Source organism: Bidens hawaiensis, unplaced genomic scaffold, assembly GCF_021521415.1.
Source record: "Bidens hawaiensis isolate Kalapana, Puna unplaced genomic scaffold, B.hawaiensis_p1.1 tig00054079_1, whole genome shotgun sequence".
Taxonomy (NCBI): domain Eukaryota; kingdom Viridiplantae; phylum Streptophyta; class Magnoliopsida; order Asterales; family Asteraceae; genus Bidens; species Bidens hawaiensis.
The window spans coordinates 35,905-48,525 of NW_027499745.1; the positions used below are offsets into that span (position 1 = coordinate 35,905).

General features: G+C 37.7%; 2 protein-coding genes across 4 annotated transcripts; one reads left to right on the top strand and one right to left on the bottom strand.

The window, feature by feature from the left end:
- The first annotated feature begins 3,801 nt into the window (after positions 1 to 3,801).
- On the top strand, positions 3,802 to 6,618 carry LOC143600421 (uncharacterized). Of its 2 annotated transcripts, XM_077078118.1 has the most exons (7): positions 3,802 to 3,925; positions 4,016 to 4,047; positions 5,275 to 5,319; positions 5,610 to 5,699; positions 6,099 to 6,187; positions 6,278 to 6,328; positions 6,421 to 6,618. In XM_077078118.1, exons 1-7 carry the CDS (start codon positions 3,840 to 3,842, stop codon positions 6,460 to 6,462), a joined length of 435 nt encoding a protein of 144 aa, XP_076934233.1. In that variant the 5' UTR covers positions 3,802 to 3,839; the 3' UTR covers positions 6,463 to 6,618. The 2 variants fall into 2 exon arrangements, with proteins under 2 accessions (XP_076934233.1, XP_076934232.1); XM_077078117.1 differs by having other exon boundaries at positions 6,278 to 6,618.
- Positions 6,619 to 6,829: 211 nt separating this feature from the next.
- Positions 6,830 to 12,336, bottom strand: LOC143600424 (transcription factor PIF1-like). Of its 2 annotated transcripts, none has more exons than XM_077078120.1 (9): positions 11,955 to 12,336; positions 11,467 to 11,852; positions 10,913 to 11,307; positions 8,662 to 8,760; positions 8,512 to 8,577; positions 8,363 to 8,428; positions 7,856 to 8,239; positions 7,337 to 7,415; positions 6,830 to 7,252 (listed from the first exon to the last, which is right to left on the bottom strand). In XM_077078120.1, the coding sequence occupies exons 1-9, from the start codon at positions 12,041 to 12,043 to the stop codon at positions 7,248 to 7,250; spliced, it is 1,569 nt and encodes a 522-aa protein (XP_076934235.1). In that variant the 5' UTR covers positions 12,044 to 12,336; the 3' UTR covers positions 6,830 to 7,247. The 2 variants fall into 2 exon arrangements, with proteins under 2 accessions (XP_076934235.1, XP_076934234.1); XM_077078119.1 differs by having other exon boundaries at positions 6,830 to 7,223; positions 7,316 to 7,415.
- Positions 12,337 to 12,621: the final 285 nt, after the last annotated feature.

Below are 12,621 nucleotides of genomic sequence, written 5' to 3' on the forward strand. Positions count from 1 at the left end.
CCTCGCGCGCAAGCTGTTATTCTTACAGCCCGTAAGTCGCCTCACGCGCTGGCTTTATTATTCACAGCTCATAAGACGCCTCGCGCGCAAGCTGTTATTATTCTTACAGCCCGTAAGTCGCCTCACGCGCTGGCTTTATTATTCACAGCTCATAAGACGCCTCGCGCGCAAGCTGTTATTATTCTTACAGCCCGTAAGTCGCCTCACGCGCTGGTTTTATTATTCACAGCTCGTAAGACGCCTCTCGCGCGCAGGCATTATTATTATTTTAGCTCGTAAGTCGCCTCACGCGCTGGCTTTATTATTCACAGCTCATAAGACGCCTCGCGCGCAAGCTGTTATTCTTACAGCCCGTAAGTCGCCTCACGCGCTGGCTTTATTATTCACAGCTCATAAGACGCCTCGCGCGCAAGCTGTTATTATTCTTACAGCCCGTAAGTCGCCTCACGCGCTGGCTTTATTATTCACACAGCTCATAAGACGCCTCGCGCGCAAGCTGTTATTATTCTTACGGCCCGTAAGTCGCCTCACGCGCAGGCCTTTATTATTCACAGCTCATAAGACGCCTCGCGCGCAAGCTGTTGTTATTCTTACAGCCCGTAAGTCGCCTCACGCGCAGGCCTTTATTATTCACAGCTCATAAGACGCCTCGCGCGCAAGCTGTTGTTATTCTTACAGCCCGTAAGTCGCCTCACGCGCAGGCCTTTATTATTCACAGCTCATAAGACGCCTCGCGCGCAGGCATTATTATTCTCAAAGCTCGTAAGACGCCTCTCGCGCGCAGGCTTTTATTATTCTTAGCTCGTAAGACGCCTCATGCGCAGGCTTTATTATGCTACAGCTTGTAAGACGCCTCTTGCGCGCCAGCTTCATTATTCTACAAGCTCGTAAGCCGCCTCACGCGCCAGCTTCATTATTCTACAAGCTCGTAAGTCGCCTCGCGCGCCAGCTTCATTATTCTACAAGCTCGTAAGTCGCCTCGCGCGCCAGCTTCTTTATTATTCTACAAGCTCGTAAGCCGCCTCACGCGCCAGCTTCATTATTCTACAAGCTCGTAAGTCGCCTTGCGCGCCAGCTTCTTTATTATTACAGCTCGTAAGTCGCCTCGCGCGCCAGCTTCTTTGTTATTACAGCTCGTAAGTCGCCTCGCGCGCCAGCTTCTTTGTTATTACAGCTCGTAAGTCGCCATGCGCGCAGGCTCTCATTATTCTACAGGCTCGTAAGTCGCCGCACACGCCAGTTTTATTACTTTTATAGCTCGTAAGTCGCCTCACGCGCGAGCTTCATTATTATTATAGCTCGTAAGTCGCCTCGCGCGCAGGCTTTTATTACAACATGTCACCATCATGAAGAAAGCCTCTCAAAACTCAGACAATAAAGACAAGGCCAAAGAAAAGGGAAAAAACCGCCTCACACCTTATAAAGTCCAGCGCTCCACCTAGACGCTTGCGCGCCCAGGAGCAACACTGGACTTGGGGGGGCTTGTAGGGGTATGGTACTAAAACCCGGTTCTACGACCCTAAATCTATTATGTTTGACTTATTTCATTACATGGGCTAATACAATGTTATTGGGCCGAGGGGGTTTTGTGGAGGTAACCCTAACTGGGCTAGGCCCATTAGGGTACCATGATGGTGGCCATGAGACTCTATATAAGGAGGTCTCCACCTCCTTATCATGGGGTCATGCTCAATAAGAGCCACCACCACTTTTTGTGTCTGTGAACAAGAAATCCTTAGGATATCTTAGCAGTCGCCTCCACACCCCCGAAACCATTGCAGGTCACAGGCGCAGCCGCTGAAGAAGAAGATCAAGACGTGGTTCGTTCATCTCGAAAATCCGTGGAAACATCGTCATGGATCAGGTAAGATTCATTTCGTGCTTTGACAGTAAGTTTTCCCACGAAAGCAGTTGGACTTCCATAGAAGGCCAACTAATCTAAAAGTCGAAGTACACCTGGAACTAAACAAGATGTCTTATGAATGCGTCACTGAACAAGAGAGTTCGATTTATCTTTCATATTCTTAACGAGAAAGTTACTTCCTTTTTGTTCCGGCTCCTCTTTCATAAACAAAAGGACCTCTTATTTTATCTTAAAGTCCTTTTAAGAAGATAAGTGAAAGGAAGAGGAAACAAATAAAAAAAAATACTTGTGCTTAAAGAGAAACGAGGATGTTTATTAATCGTACCTAGTAAATTTCTTTTCCCTTTAGCTCAAAAACAGATAAAATCTTTAGTTATTCTACTTTCCTTCCACATGTATAAGTTTATAACTCACATTTTTCCACCATTTTTCTCTCTCCTTAATTTCACTTTTATTTTTCTTTCTTTTATTAAACTCGGAAACACAACATGTAATCCATCATTAAAACATTTTAACGTAAAAAGCCATTAAGCGTTATAATATCCACTTGTAGACGTTATAATATCCAATTGAACGACGTAATCACCAATTAAATGAGATCACACCACTATTTTTGGTTTCATGAGCCTCTAATCGAAAGGGTGTTGCCCATTTTGGACATACCAATTAGAGAGATTTTATATTTCATTTGTGATGTATTGCTTCATCTGACCTTTTATATCTTGTAGTCACTCTCTATGTAGAGAGATGTCATGGTTATTTGACATATACAAATATACATACTTTAACACACTAATCTCTCTTAATTCTTCATTTGTATCAATCACTTGTTTCATATTTAGAGTTTTGACAATGTTCTTTGGGTTTAGATTAAATCGGCCTGAAACAATGGAGTCAAGGACCGCACTGATTAATGTTACCTTGGACCGCACTAGGGGTGTGCACGATTATTATCCTCGTCAAATTAGCTAATTGGTTTTCAATTAATCGGTTTAGTTTATTCGGTTAATTTTTCGATTTTTGGGTCAGTTAATTTTGGTTAATAACGAAATTTGCGCTAACATTTTAACTTAGAATTACATAAAATGAAATACATGAAATGGTGATATAAAGCGTGACACACATGAAGTAAAAGTATAAAATCTAGAAATATATGAACGTACAAATGATTTAGGTTTAGTTAATTTTGGTTAACCGAGAGTACAAAAAATATTTCATCCGTCCCATTTAAAGTGTCCATATTTCATTTTTTATTTCTCATTATAAATGTTCATCTTCAAAATTTATTAACCAATTTCCAAGTTTACCTTTAAATACACACAACTAACATTAATAAATAATATTGATGCCTTGATGGACCCAATTTCCAAGGACATTATTGTCATTTGGTAAGCAAAAAAAATAATCATTCAAGCTACCTTAAATTTTGTGTTTCTCAAACTATGACACTTTTTATGGGACGGAGGTAGTAACCGATAACGAATTTCCAGTTAATTCAGTTATTGGTTAATTTCGATTCGATTTCATTAGTTTTCAATTCGGTTTGGTTATTGCTCACCACTATGGGCTGCCACACCGTCCTAAAACCAAAATTCATTTCAACATGATCAATAACACATTGACACCCCTGCTCACCTTCATCAATCAACATATCCACCTAACTAACTGGCTTGTTTAAAAAGCTAATAGGTTGTTTGATAAAAAAAAGCTCAAATACAGCCAGTTAAAAAGAACTTAATTTGAAACGACCATAATTGAGCCGCCTCATTTTTGTAACTGAGCCGAGCTTTCTAGCTTGCTTTTAGGCTCATTTAACTTATAAGCTCGAACTCACACCAGCTTGACTCGCCATAAAACCGTAGAAAACAAGCTTTGTATTCTTAATAATAATAATAATAATAATATCCATTGATTCAGCAGCCACCGCTTCCGCCGCCGACTGACTGCCGGACTATCAACTTATTATTCGTCTGGAATGAAGAACGAAGGTTCTAAAAAGGAATGCAAAGTCTGCGTAAACGCGGAGTCCAAATACAAGTGTCCTGTCTGTCTCATTCCATAGTAAGTTAGTTAATTTTATTATTTCACACTCCGACTGTCAATTTCTTCGAATTAGGGTTTCTAATTGTTTAATTTGTTTTACGTCTGCAGTTGTTCGCTAACCTGTTTTAAGAAACACAAAGGTAATTTATTCTTCCGTTTGATCCGTAGGGTTTTGGACTGAACAATCAATTACTGTTTGTTTATTCTAGATTTTGTTGATTGTTTTTGATCAATTATGTTGAATTTAGTGAGTTAGGGTTTATGTTCATTTCACTGGATTTAGGTGACCTAGAATGTGCACAATTGTGCTAATTGTTTGTGTTAAATGTTAAATGAAAGTTATATGACCATATGATGTTTATCATTTAGTTATTCGTTAACTGGATGTGTATCTTCGAAGTGTTAGGGGTAGTTAATTCTTCTTATTTGAACAGTTTTGCAGTAAGAAAATCAAATCAGACTGCAACTGATATTGTTTCCAAGTTTATTAGTTTTTGGAAGTAATTTGTGGAAAGTTTTATCCGGATGAAACATAATTTCGCTTAAGTTTTGAACAGCACTACAATTCTAGTTATGTTTGTGAAGTATTAGAGTATAGTAAATTAAAAGTTGGAGCCTTGCATGACTCTAGGTATGTTGGGCAAAGTTGGCCTACCGGGCCGTCTCCAAGAATTGTGAAAAAAATTTTGCGCCGAAGGTGAAATTTTTTTTGGGCCTTTAGTTAAAAGGGTTTTTGGTTGGGTTTAAACAATTAAGTTTTTAAATGGGCTTACTTGGTTATGATTTGGGTTGTGCAAAATAATTTTGTATAAAAATAGGTTTAAATGAGTTGAGTAATTGAGTTTAAACATCAAAAATACCTTTTTTTTCATAATTATATATATAAATTTTTTTAAAGAAAAAATTCGGGCCTAGCGGGGTGTTGGGACGGGGTCCGTCGACCACTCAGCCCTCCTTCAGAGCTGGCCCTGTTGGCATTGCAGAGGTGGACATACTGCTGAAATACAATGGCCTTGCAGAGGTTGCCTTGCTTTTATAATAACATACAGGGCTATATTATGTATGTTATTTGCCTGGAAAACATTGGATTCTAGTCTAGCTCATGCATGTCTAATTTGTTTTATTATTATTATTAAGATAGGTTTCTTTTTTTGTCTTACTCTAGAGTACTAGAGTAGTTTGCAACATAGGAATAAACAACGCACAAGGCGCGCACTTACGTGTTTAGATGCGTGGAGAGATTTATTTTAACCTGTTTTTGTCTTCCTACAATGAATGCTGTTTTATGTGAATTTAGTTTTGGTGTGATCTGCAACTTTGACGACTATGATTTGCAAGCTAATTTCAAGATGTGTGATCTTGTGCAGAAATTCCATGTGTTAAACCAGTTGCTGCTTCTGTGAATGATACAAGTAAGTTTATATTGCTACCCAATATGATGTGCTACCTTTTGGTGTAGAATAGTTCTCGAAAGTGAATTTTGTAAGTCTATAAAAAACAAGATTTATAAACATTCCAATAAGAAAAACAAATCACATTGTAAATAAAAACATATTTCAATAATACGAGGATATGGTCAATGTCACACCCTCCAATACTGAAATCCCGAGGCACTCGTTTTGGGGTGGGATTTAAGTATTCCCGCTTCCTAAGTTTCAATTGATAAGAGTTTTTAATCTGACACTAATTTAACTATATTTAGGCGCACCTGTTTCGACAGTTGATGTTGATAGACCATGTTATGTTGATGCTGCTGATGAGGTGCTACAGAGGTCACAACTAGAGTGCATAGGTATGCTTCTGATGCATATTTTTTGTGGCAAGCTTTATTACTAATGAGTCGATTTGGTTACATTCTATTTAAAACGGGTCGAAGTATAATTAGTTAAAAGGAGAGCGTGTCAAACTGGTCAAACAAATCAAATAGGTTGAAAGTCGCCTACTGTCAATCACTCATATTGTTTTTGACTTTTTGTACTCATGATTATGTAACTATTGGGTAATTGGTATTTATAAATGATTGAAAAAGAAATGAATAAAAAAACGTTTATAGCCCTTGTTTCGACCCAAAGATGATCTGTTTCAACTTGGACCTGTTTCGACTCATGCCCATCTTCAAGCCCACGCATTTTACTTTTTATTAATTCAACGAAAGGACCCATTGGTTAAAACATAATAAAAATGACTACAGCTACAAACACCGAAATCATTGACGCTTTGAAAGACAAGGAGCTACAAAAGCTAATACACAAAATAGATTCTTCTACAGATGCTGGAACTGTAAGTGATATGATCCTAATTATCTAATATATCCAATTAAATTCACAATTAACACAAACAACACTATATATCATTTGTTAATCTTATTAGGAACTCGATAAAGCAATGAAAGATGAAGCATTTCGCCTATTTACAGAAAAGGTAATCATCTTTTATGATTCATTATACTTCTCGGTATATTATTCGTTTCTGCAATAAGTAATATGTTCCTATTGTTTTCTCTTTTCTGTTAGATTTTGTCTACCCTAAATCAGCCCAACAATCAACAATTATAGGTATGTGAAGCGATGCGTAATGAGGTATGCTTAATCTTTTGTGAAGTCTGTTGCTTAATACGGTCTCGATCCGAGCCCTATAATGGTTTATGTAATCTTTTATATTTCAAGACAATATATTCAATGTTCAAAACGCAGTAGTTAGTTGTAACCGACAAAGACATGTTGAAAACACTATTTATTCGATATCGAAGCTTTTTATTTATGCAGTATAGTGATGTAACCGAGTCGAGACAAACCCACACGTGTTGAAAAGTATATGCTCGATTAAAGTCGTTTATTCCACGAGTTCTCAGCCATCCATTCAAATAATACCGATTCGTTGTATACAAGTTGCAGATAATGTAAAGGTATATGTCCTCTTAGAATCATGGCCCATATACTCCTGGATATAAAGTCACACAATTGATTCCAACACAGATTCTTATATCACATGTATTAGTGCCCACAAACCAAAAAGCTACATTCTCATTCATAAAGTATATACCTATTATTTCACATAGTGTAACTCACTTATCCTTTGCCTTTATTTGTTTTCCTGTGAAAAACTTACAAACAAAACCGTCACGAAAATAGTTAAATACGTAAACATCTCGACACAGTTCTTTAACCCTTTACACAATGCGTGCGTGCGTGCTTACTATCATGTGGTATAATAATTACGCGCCAACTATGTTATATGGTGTGTAAAACCGATCCGGTTTAGAATGCATCCAATTCTCATCTCCCCTTTTAACTACAAAATTTAGTCAGTTGTGAGCCTCATGCCCTCATCTCTGCTGATGTCAACCTGCATATAAATCACACATTGGTTACTAATGTCATCTTTGACTTGGATATTAAGTTATTAAACATAATGGTTAATTAAGCTTACTGGTTGGGCGGTGCTCGGGATTCCTGGTATCTTTGCTGCTGCTAGGCTTACTTGTAACTGCCGGCATGCCTGTTTGATTCTGCATGAAGATCGAGTATTAATGAATTTTCATGTGCACGAAAAACGGATAAGACACGCTATGTAGAATATGTGTTTTGTAGTTTGTTTTTGTTACGGTTTAAGAAAACATGTAATTTTATGGAAGTTATTACTTATGAACACATTCTTTCGTTGAGTCGTATCAATCAATCAATCATACCCAGTAAAATCCCACCGACAGCAGAGCTATAGGTAGGGTCTGGGGAGGGTGGGATGTAGGCACACCGTACCTCTATCCAAAGGAATAAAGAGGTGGCTTCCAGAGAGACCCTCGTTGAGTCGTATGATCGCATAAAAAAATGTACATGAAAGTCACCTGAGTTTTTAAAAATAATAATGTATCTAAGTACTAAAAAATGATAAAAAAAATGTGTTTAAATATTTCTAACAATAAAAAAGTCTTAATAATATTCAACGTGCCTGGGGTTGTAGCATTTGTGTTTGGGGGAGACCAATATACTGTTGATACGGATCCGCAAACGGGACCCGCGGTTGGCTCGTGTTCTGCATAGGAAACGAGTTCATCATCGGGTCTGCAGGCGGGTTAGCCGTTTGACCATTTGTGGGCCCCATGATGGGGACCGGTGCCATTTGAAACCGAGGAACAGGAAACCGTTGGCCAACATGAGCAGGGTTCGGCATGGGGGCTGAACCAGGAAGAACCGGCGGGTATGGAACCATGGGCCGGTTCATTCCAACATGTTCCATCCCCATTCCCATACCCATTGGAGCCATCGCTGGCATGTAGCGTTGGACACCGGCTGGGAACATCATCGGAACCATGTTGTATCCCATTGACATCATCTGCATATACAAATAATCATCCATATATGTATACATATTGTTTATGTACAATTAAAAAAAAATAAAAAATAATAATAATAATAATAATAATAATAATAATAATAATAATAAAATTGTAAGTACCTGGACTTGCATTTGAAGTGACCTTAGATGCTCAATCGCCTCGTCGAGCATTGAAGCTTTATCCGACTGTCATACAAAAATGTTAAAAATACGTGTTAACACGCATTAATAATAAACGACCTCATAGACATGTAATTATGTAAACGGACCTTGTTGCAACGAGGTATTAGTTCTTGTAACGCTCTCATCTTTTCATTAATCCTATCGCGACGTCTCTACATAAATCAAATTCAAACGCATAATTATTATAACATAGTATTAAAACTTATAATAAAAATTTTAAACGGACAAGTACGAACCCTTTCTGAGAGATTGTGGACTTCCGCAGCACGAGTCCTTTTGGCCGAAGTCGTTCCACGTTTTTGCTTCTTTGTGTCGTGATACTCGAACTCGGCATCCTTTGTTTAAACACAAAACATTACAAATTATTATTAGTGGAACTAACAAACATTATGTTAAGATTTGCATTATTTCATCACATAAAAAAAGTTACAAAAGACAGTGAACAACAGTTATGAATAAATATGTTAAGACTTTATTGAAATTAATAAAACTGGTGACCTGACACTGATCCAAATATGGGCAAACAAGGTTAAAAATGAAAGCAAAAAAGGAGGCATAGTAAATGCGACCACATGGTTGTTAACTTGGTACTGCATGCATGAACCACTTGCACCGTACAACTAAAATTGGAATTAGAAACGTGCACAAAATTATTAAACAAATTGTAGCATGATAGTATTGAAAATAAAAGTAGAGCATGCTTAGGACACTTGTAGTGGACGATAAATTGCTAAAATGTGGGGCGATTTTTTGTTTGATCATCGCCACCTCCCAGGCGAGGGGGGGGGGGGGGTGTCGCCGGTTGTTATTTGATTAATATTATTATATTTTTGTGCGTGTGGTGTATATATATATATATATATACACACACACAACACAACTACACCCCTAAAACAAAAACCCAAAATTTGCTGACTGGGCGTCACATAGCATAAAACGTCCCATTTTGTAGCGCCTCTACAACAAATAGCCTTATGGTACACTAGAGACTGACTATATAAAATGTTTAAAAGACTTGTACGTACTACGTACTATAAAGAACGAGAATTATAAACTTACAACCTACACATGCATGATACATGATACGTAAACAAATGAATTATATTTTCTAACAGGGTGATGCTTAGTTACACCACCGCCCCATCTCATTTCACATCATAAACGACCGTCTACGAAACATTCAGACGACCGTTTTGACCAGGAAATGTCAAACATAAAAAATTACTCGTCGTTTGAACAATATCGAAGCAAACGTTATGACCATAGTTAAAGAATATAGTCAAACTTTGAAAATTATTAGTCAAAATGATCGTTTGACCATATTCTGGACGCCCATTCAAAACACAGACCATCAAATGTTAAAACAACCGTCTAACCTTTATCTGGATGACCATTTAAAAATTATTATATTTATGGATACTTATAAAAAAAATGAAGATGGAGTCCATTGTAATCTCCAAAAATGTATGAAAGTGTGTGGAGTTTATGTGGGTCCACTAGGAATACACGTGTCAGTGTATAAAGCCACGTGTGAATCCGTTGTTCGACGTGGCAAACACGGTTTAGCAGCAGTCCAAAAGTGCATCGAACTTGCATGTAATGGGTTCGTTGGAGTCCTGCCACTAGACGACAAATTAACTAACGACTAAATAAACTACAAAATAAAACACAAAAATCATTTTCACGAAATTCGAGCCGATCAAGGTTCATTTATACTTTCTGCACCAACATTTATACATTAGCTTGGATTTCACCAACGGTATTTTTAGTTATTTTTATAGTATTCTAATGTTTTAAATATTATTATTATAAAATAAAATCACATAAAAATTGTGAATTAAAAGGTATAAAAATGTACGTTTGAAACTCTATATCCCGAACGTCAAAACTAATAATGAACGGCTGAAATTTCATTTTAAAATTCAAATTCAAGTATTGATGATTGCTAGGTTCAAATAAAAACGCCGTTAAAAGATTTACATATATAAAAGTTAATATCTGATATTAATTTAAAAAAAATAATGTTTTTAGTTCCACCGAAACCAATTAAACGGTCCGTACAGTTTGATTTTCAAAGGTTAATGATTTAATTCGATAAACTTTAAACTGGTCATGTAACTGAACAAATGTTTAATCTTTACTATGCATCTTTGAAATAATTATAAATACGTTTTATAATCATGAACCGTATTGATCTCTTTGAAAATTATAATACAACAAAGTGATTTATTAAAACCCATTCAAATAGCAAGAACTGAGCTTACAGATGAAACGAATCGGTCTAGTTGGAACTAGACCGATCCAACCTATCGGTTCTAATCTATTGTTTTTAACCGAAACCGATCAAACTGGACCATAAACACTATTTGTGTCTTATATGTTGTATTGTTGTGAAAAGGTACCACAATCAATGCAGTTAGAAGTTGCATAATTCATGCTAAAGTACAACTCTATGATTGCTCAAGCAGTAAATAATTAGTCATTTACCTCACTGTAACATTCAGTGTCATCAGTATCCACTCCCTTCCTCTTCCTGTCCTCTGTCACCGGCGGCGGCTTCTGCGAAACCGGCTCAACACTAGCACTCGCTCCCGAGCCGCCGGTGCCTGGGGACGAAGAAGCACTGAGATCATAAGTTTCGGGTTCTCTCGATGCACTGGCACCTCCAAAACTGCTCATACTCCCTCGAAACCCTACGTTAGCTCCATTATCCACGCGCGAAGCTCGCGATGGCGGCCGATCATTCGATTCGACAACCGTTGACTGCGTCAGTGCCTGCGACTGCGACGCCTTGTTAAACGTCGCAGTCGCAGGAGCCGATCCGGCCATGCCTTGTTTATTTGGCCTCGAGAAATGTAAGAAGTTTGACAACTTCTGTTGACCTGTATTAGACACAATGTAATTAAAGTATGTACTAAAATGAAAACTGTAACATTCGTTAAATTTCAAACCCGCAGGGTGTGATAGGCACACATAACTTATTCACCAATATACTTATCAATACAACTATAATTAATTACACACACTTAAAGTTTAACTACCTGGTTCCTCATCCACGCGTTTCAACGGTGGAATAGGAGGACGAGGCGATGGAGCGGAAACAACCGGCTGTGGCGGAGGCTGCGAAGGCGAAGGAATAACAACCGAAGCGGACGACTGACCGGAAGGTCCAGAATACAAAATATCATTATCTAAATTATTATTATCATCTGTTGGATAATGAAGCCACGACACCATCTCATCTTCCTGCATGAACAAATTACACGGCGACGGCGTCGTTTCATCCTCCATACCACCGGATCTGTTGTCTCTACATGACGTCGTTTCCGGCTTCTTGTTAATGTTGTTGTAACCAGATCTCTGGTTTTGGCTTTGCATTACTACCTGGCCGTTTTGCCAGAGTAGTTCCATTATATCTTCGTCTCCTCTAAAAATTCATAAAATGATATACACAAATTCATATCAAGAAGAACTAACAATAATAATAATAATAATAATAATATTAATAAATATTAATAAGTAAAATTACATAGTTGATTTTTTGTGTCGTTTTAAGCTCGAAGAATCCGAAAGCAGGTAGTCGTCGTCCATTTCGAAATCAGGAACATAATGATTCATCCTCTGAATCGAAATAAACACATATAAATCCCGATAAATCGGTTTATTCTACTATCAACCGCTGGATGATGAACAAGCTTTACAAACTATATGATTATGATTTGGAGTGGTGAGAAAGTGAGAAGGTAATTCTGTAGGGTGGGAATTGAAGTCGTATGAAGATGAAGGAGGAAGAAGAAGATAAGGTGTGTGCTGGCTGTCTATTTGATTATTGTGAGTATTTGTTCAATTTATTTTGGGTGAGAGCCACCATTGACTTATTAGTATGTGTGACATTTTAATCATGAAATATTAAATGTTATGTAAATAGCAATTTACTCGATTCTAGGTTTCATCTTAGTTTTTACAACGGCTATTTAAATGTAACATCCCGAGGCAAATTCTACATCAGTCGTGAACATGAAAGATTCTTGGTTTATAATTAGATGTCTCGTCTTTTAAATCACCAACACGTTTTTGGCTTAATGGTAGTGGACGAGAGGGTAGCTCCTCGGTTAAGCTAGCGTGCTCAGGTGAGAGTAGTAGCAGGATGGGTGACCTCCTGAGAAGCATTAGCATACAATCTTGGTGGTACGAGA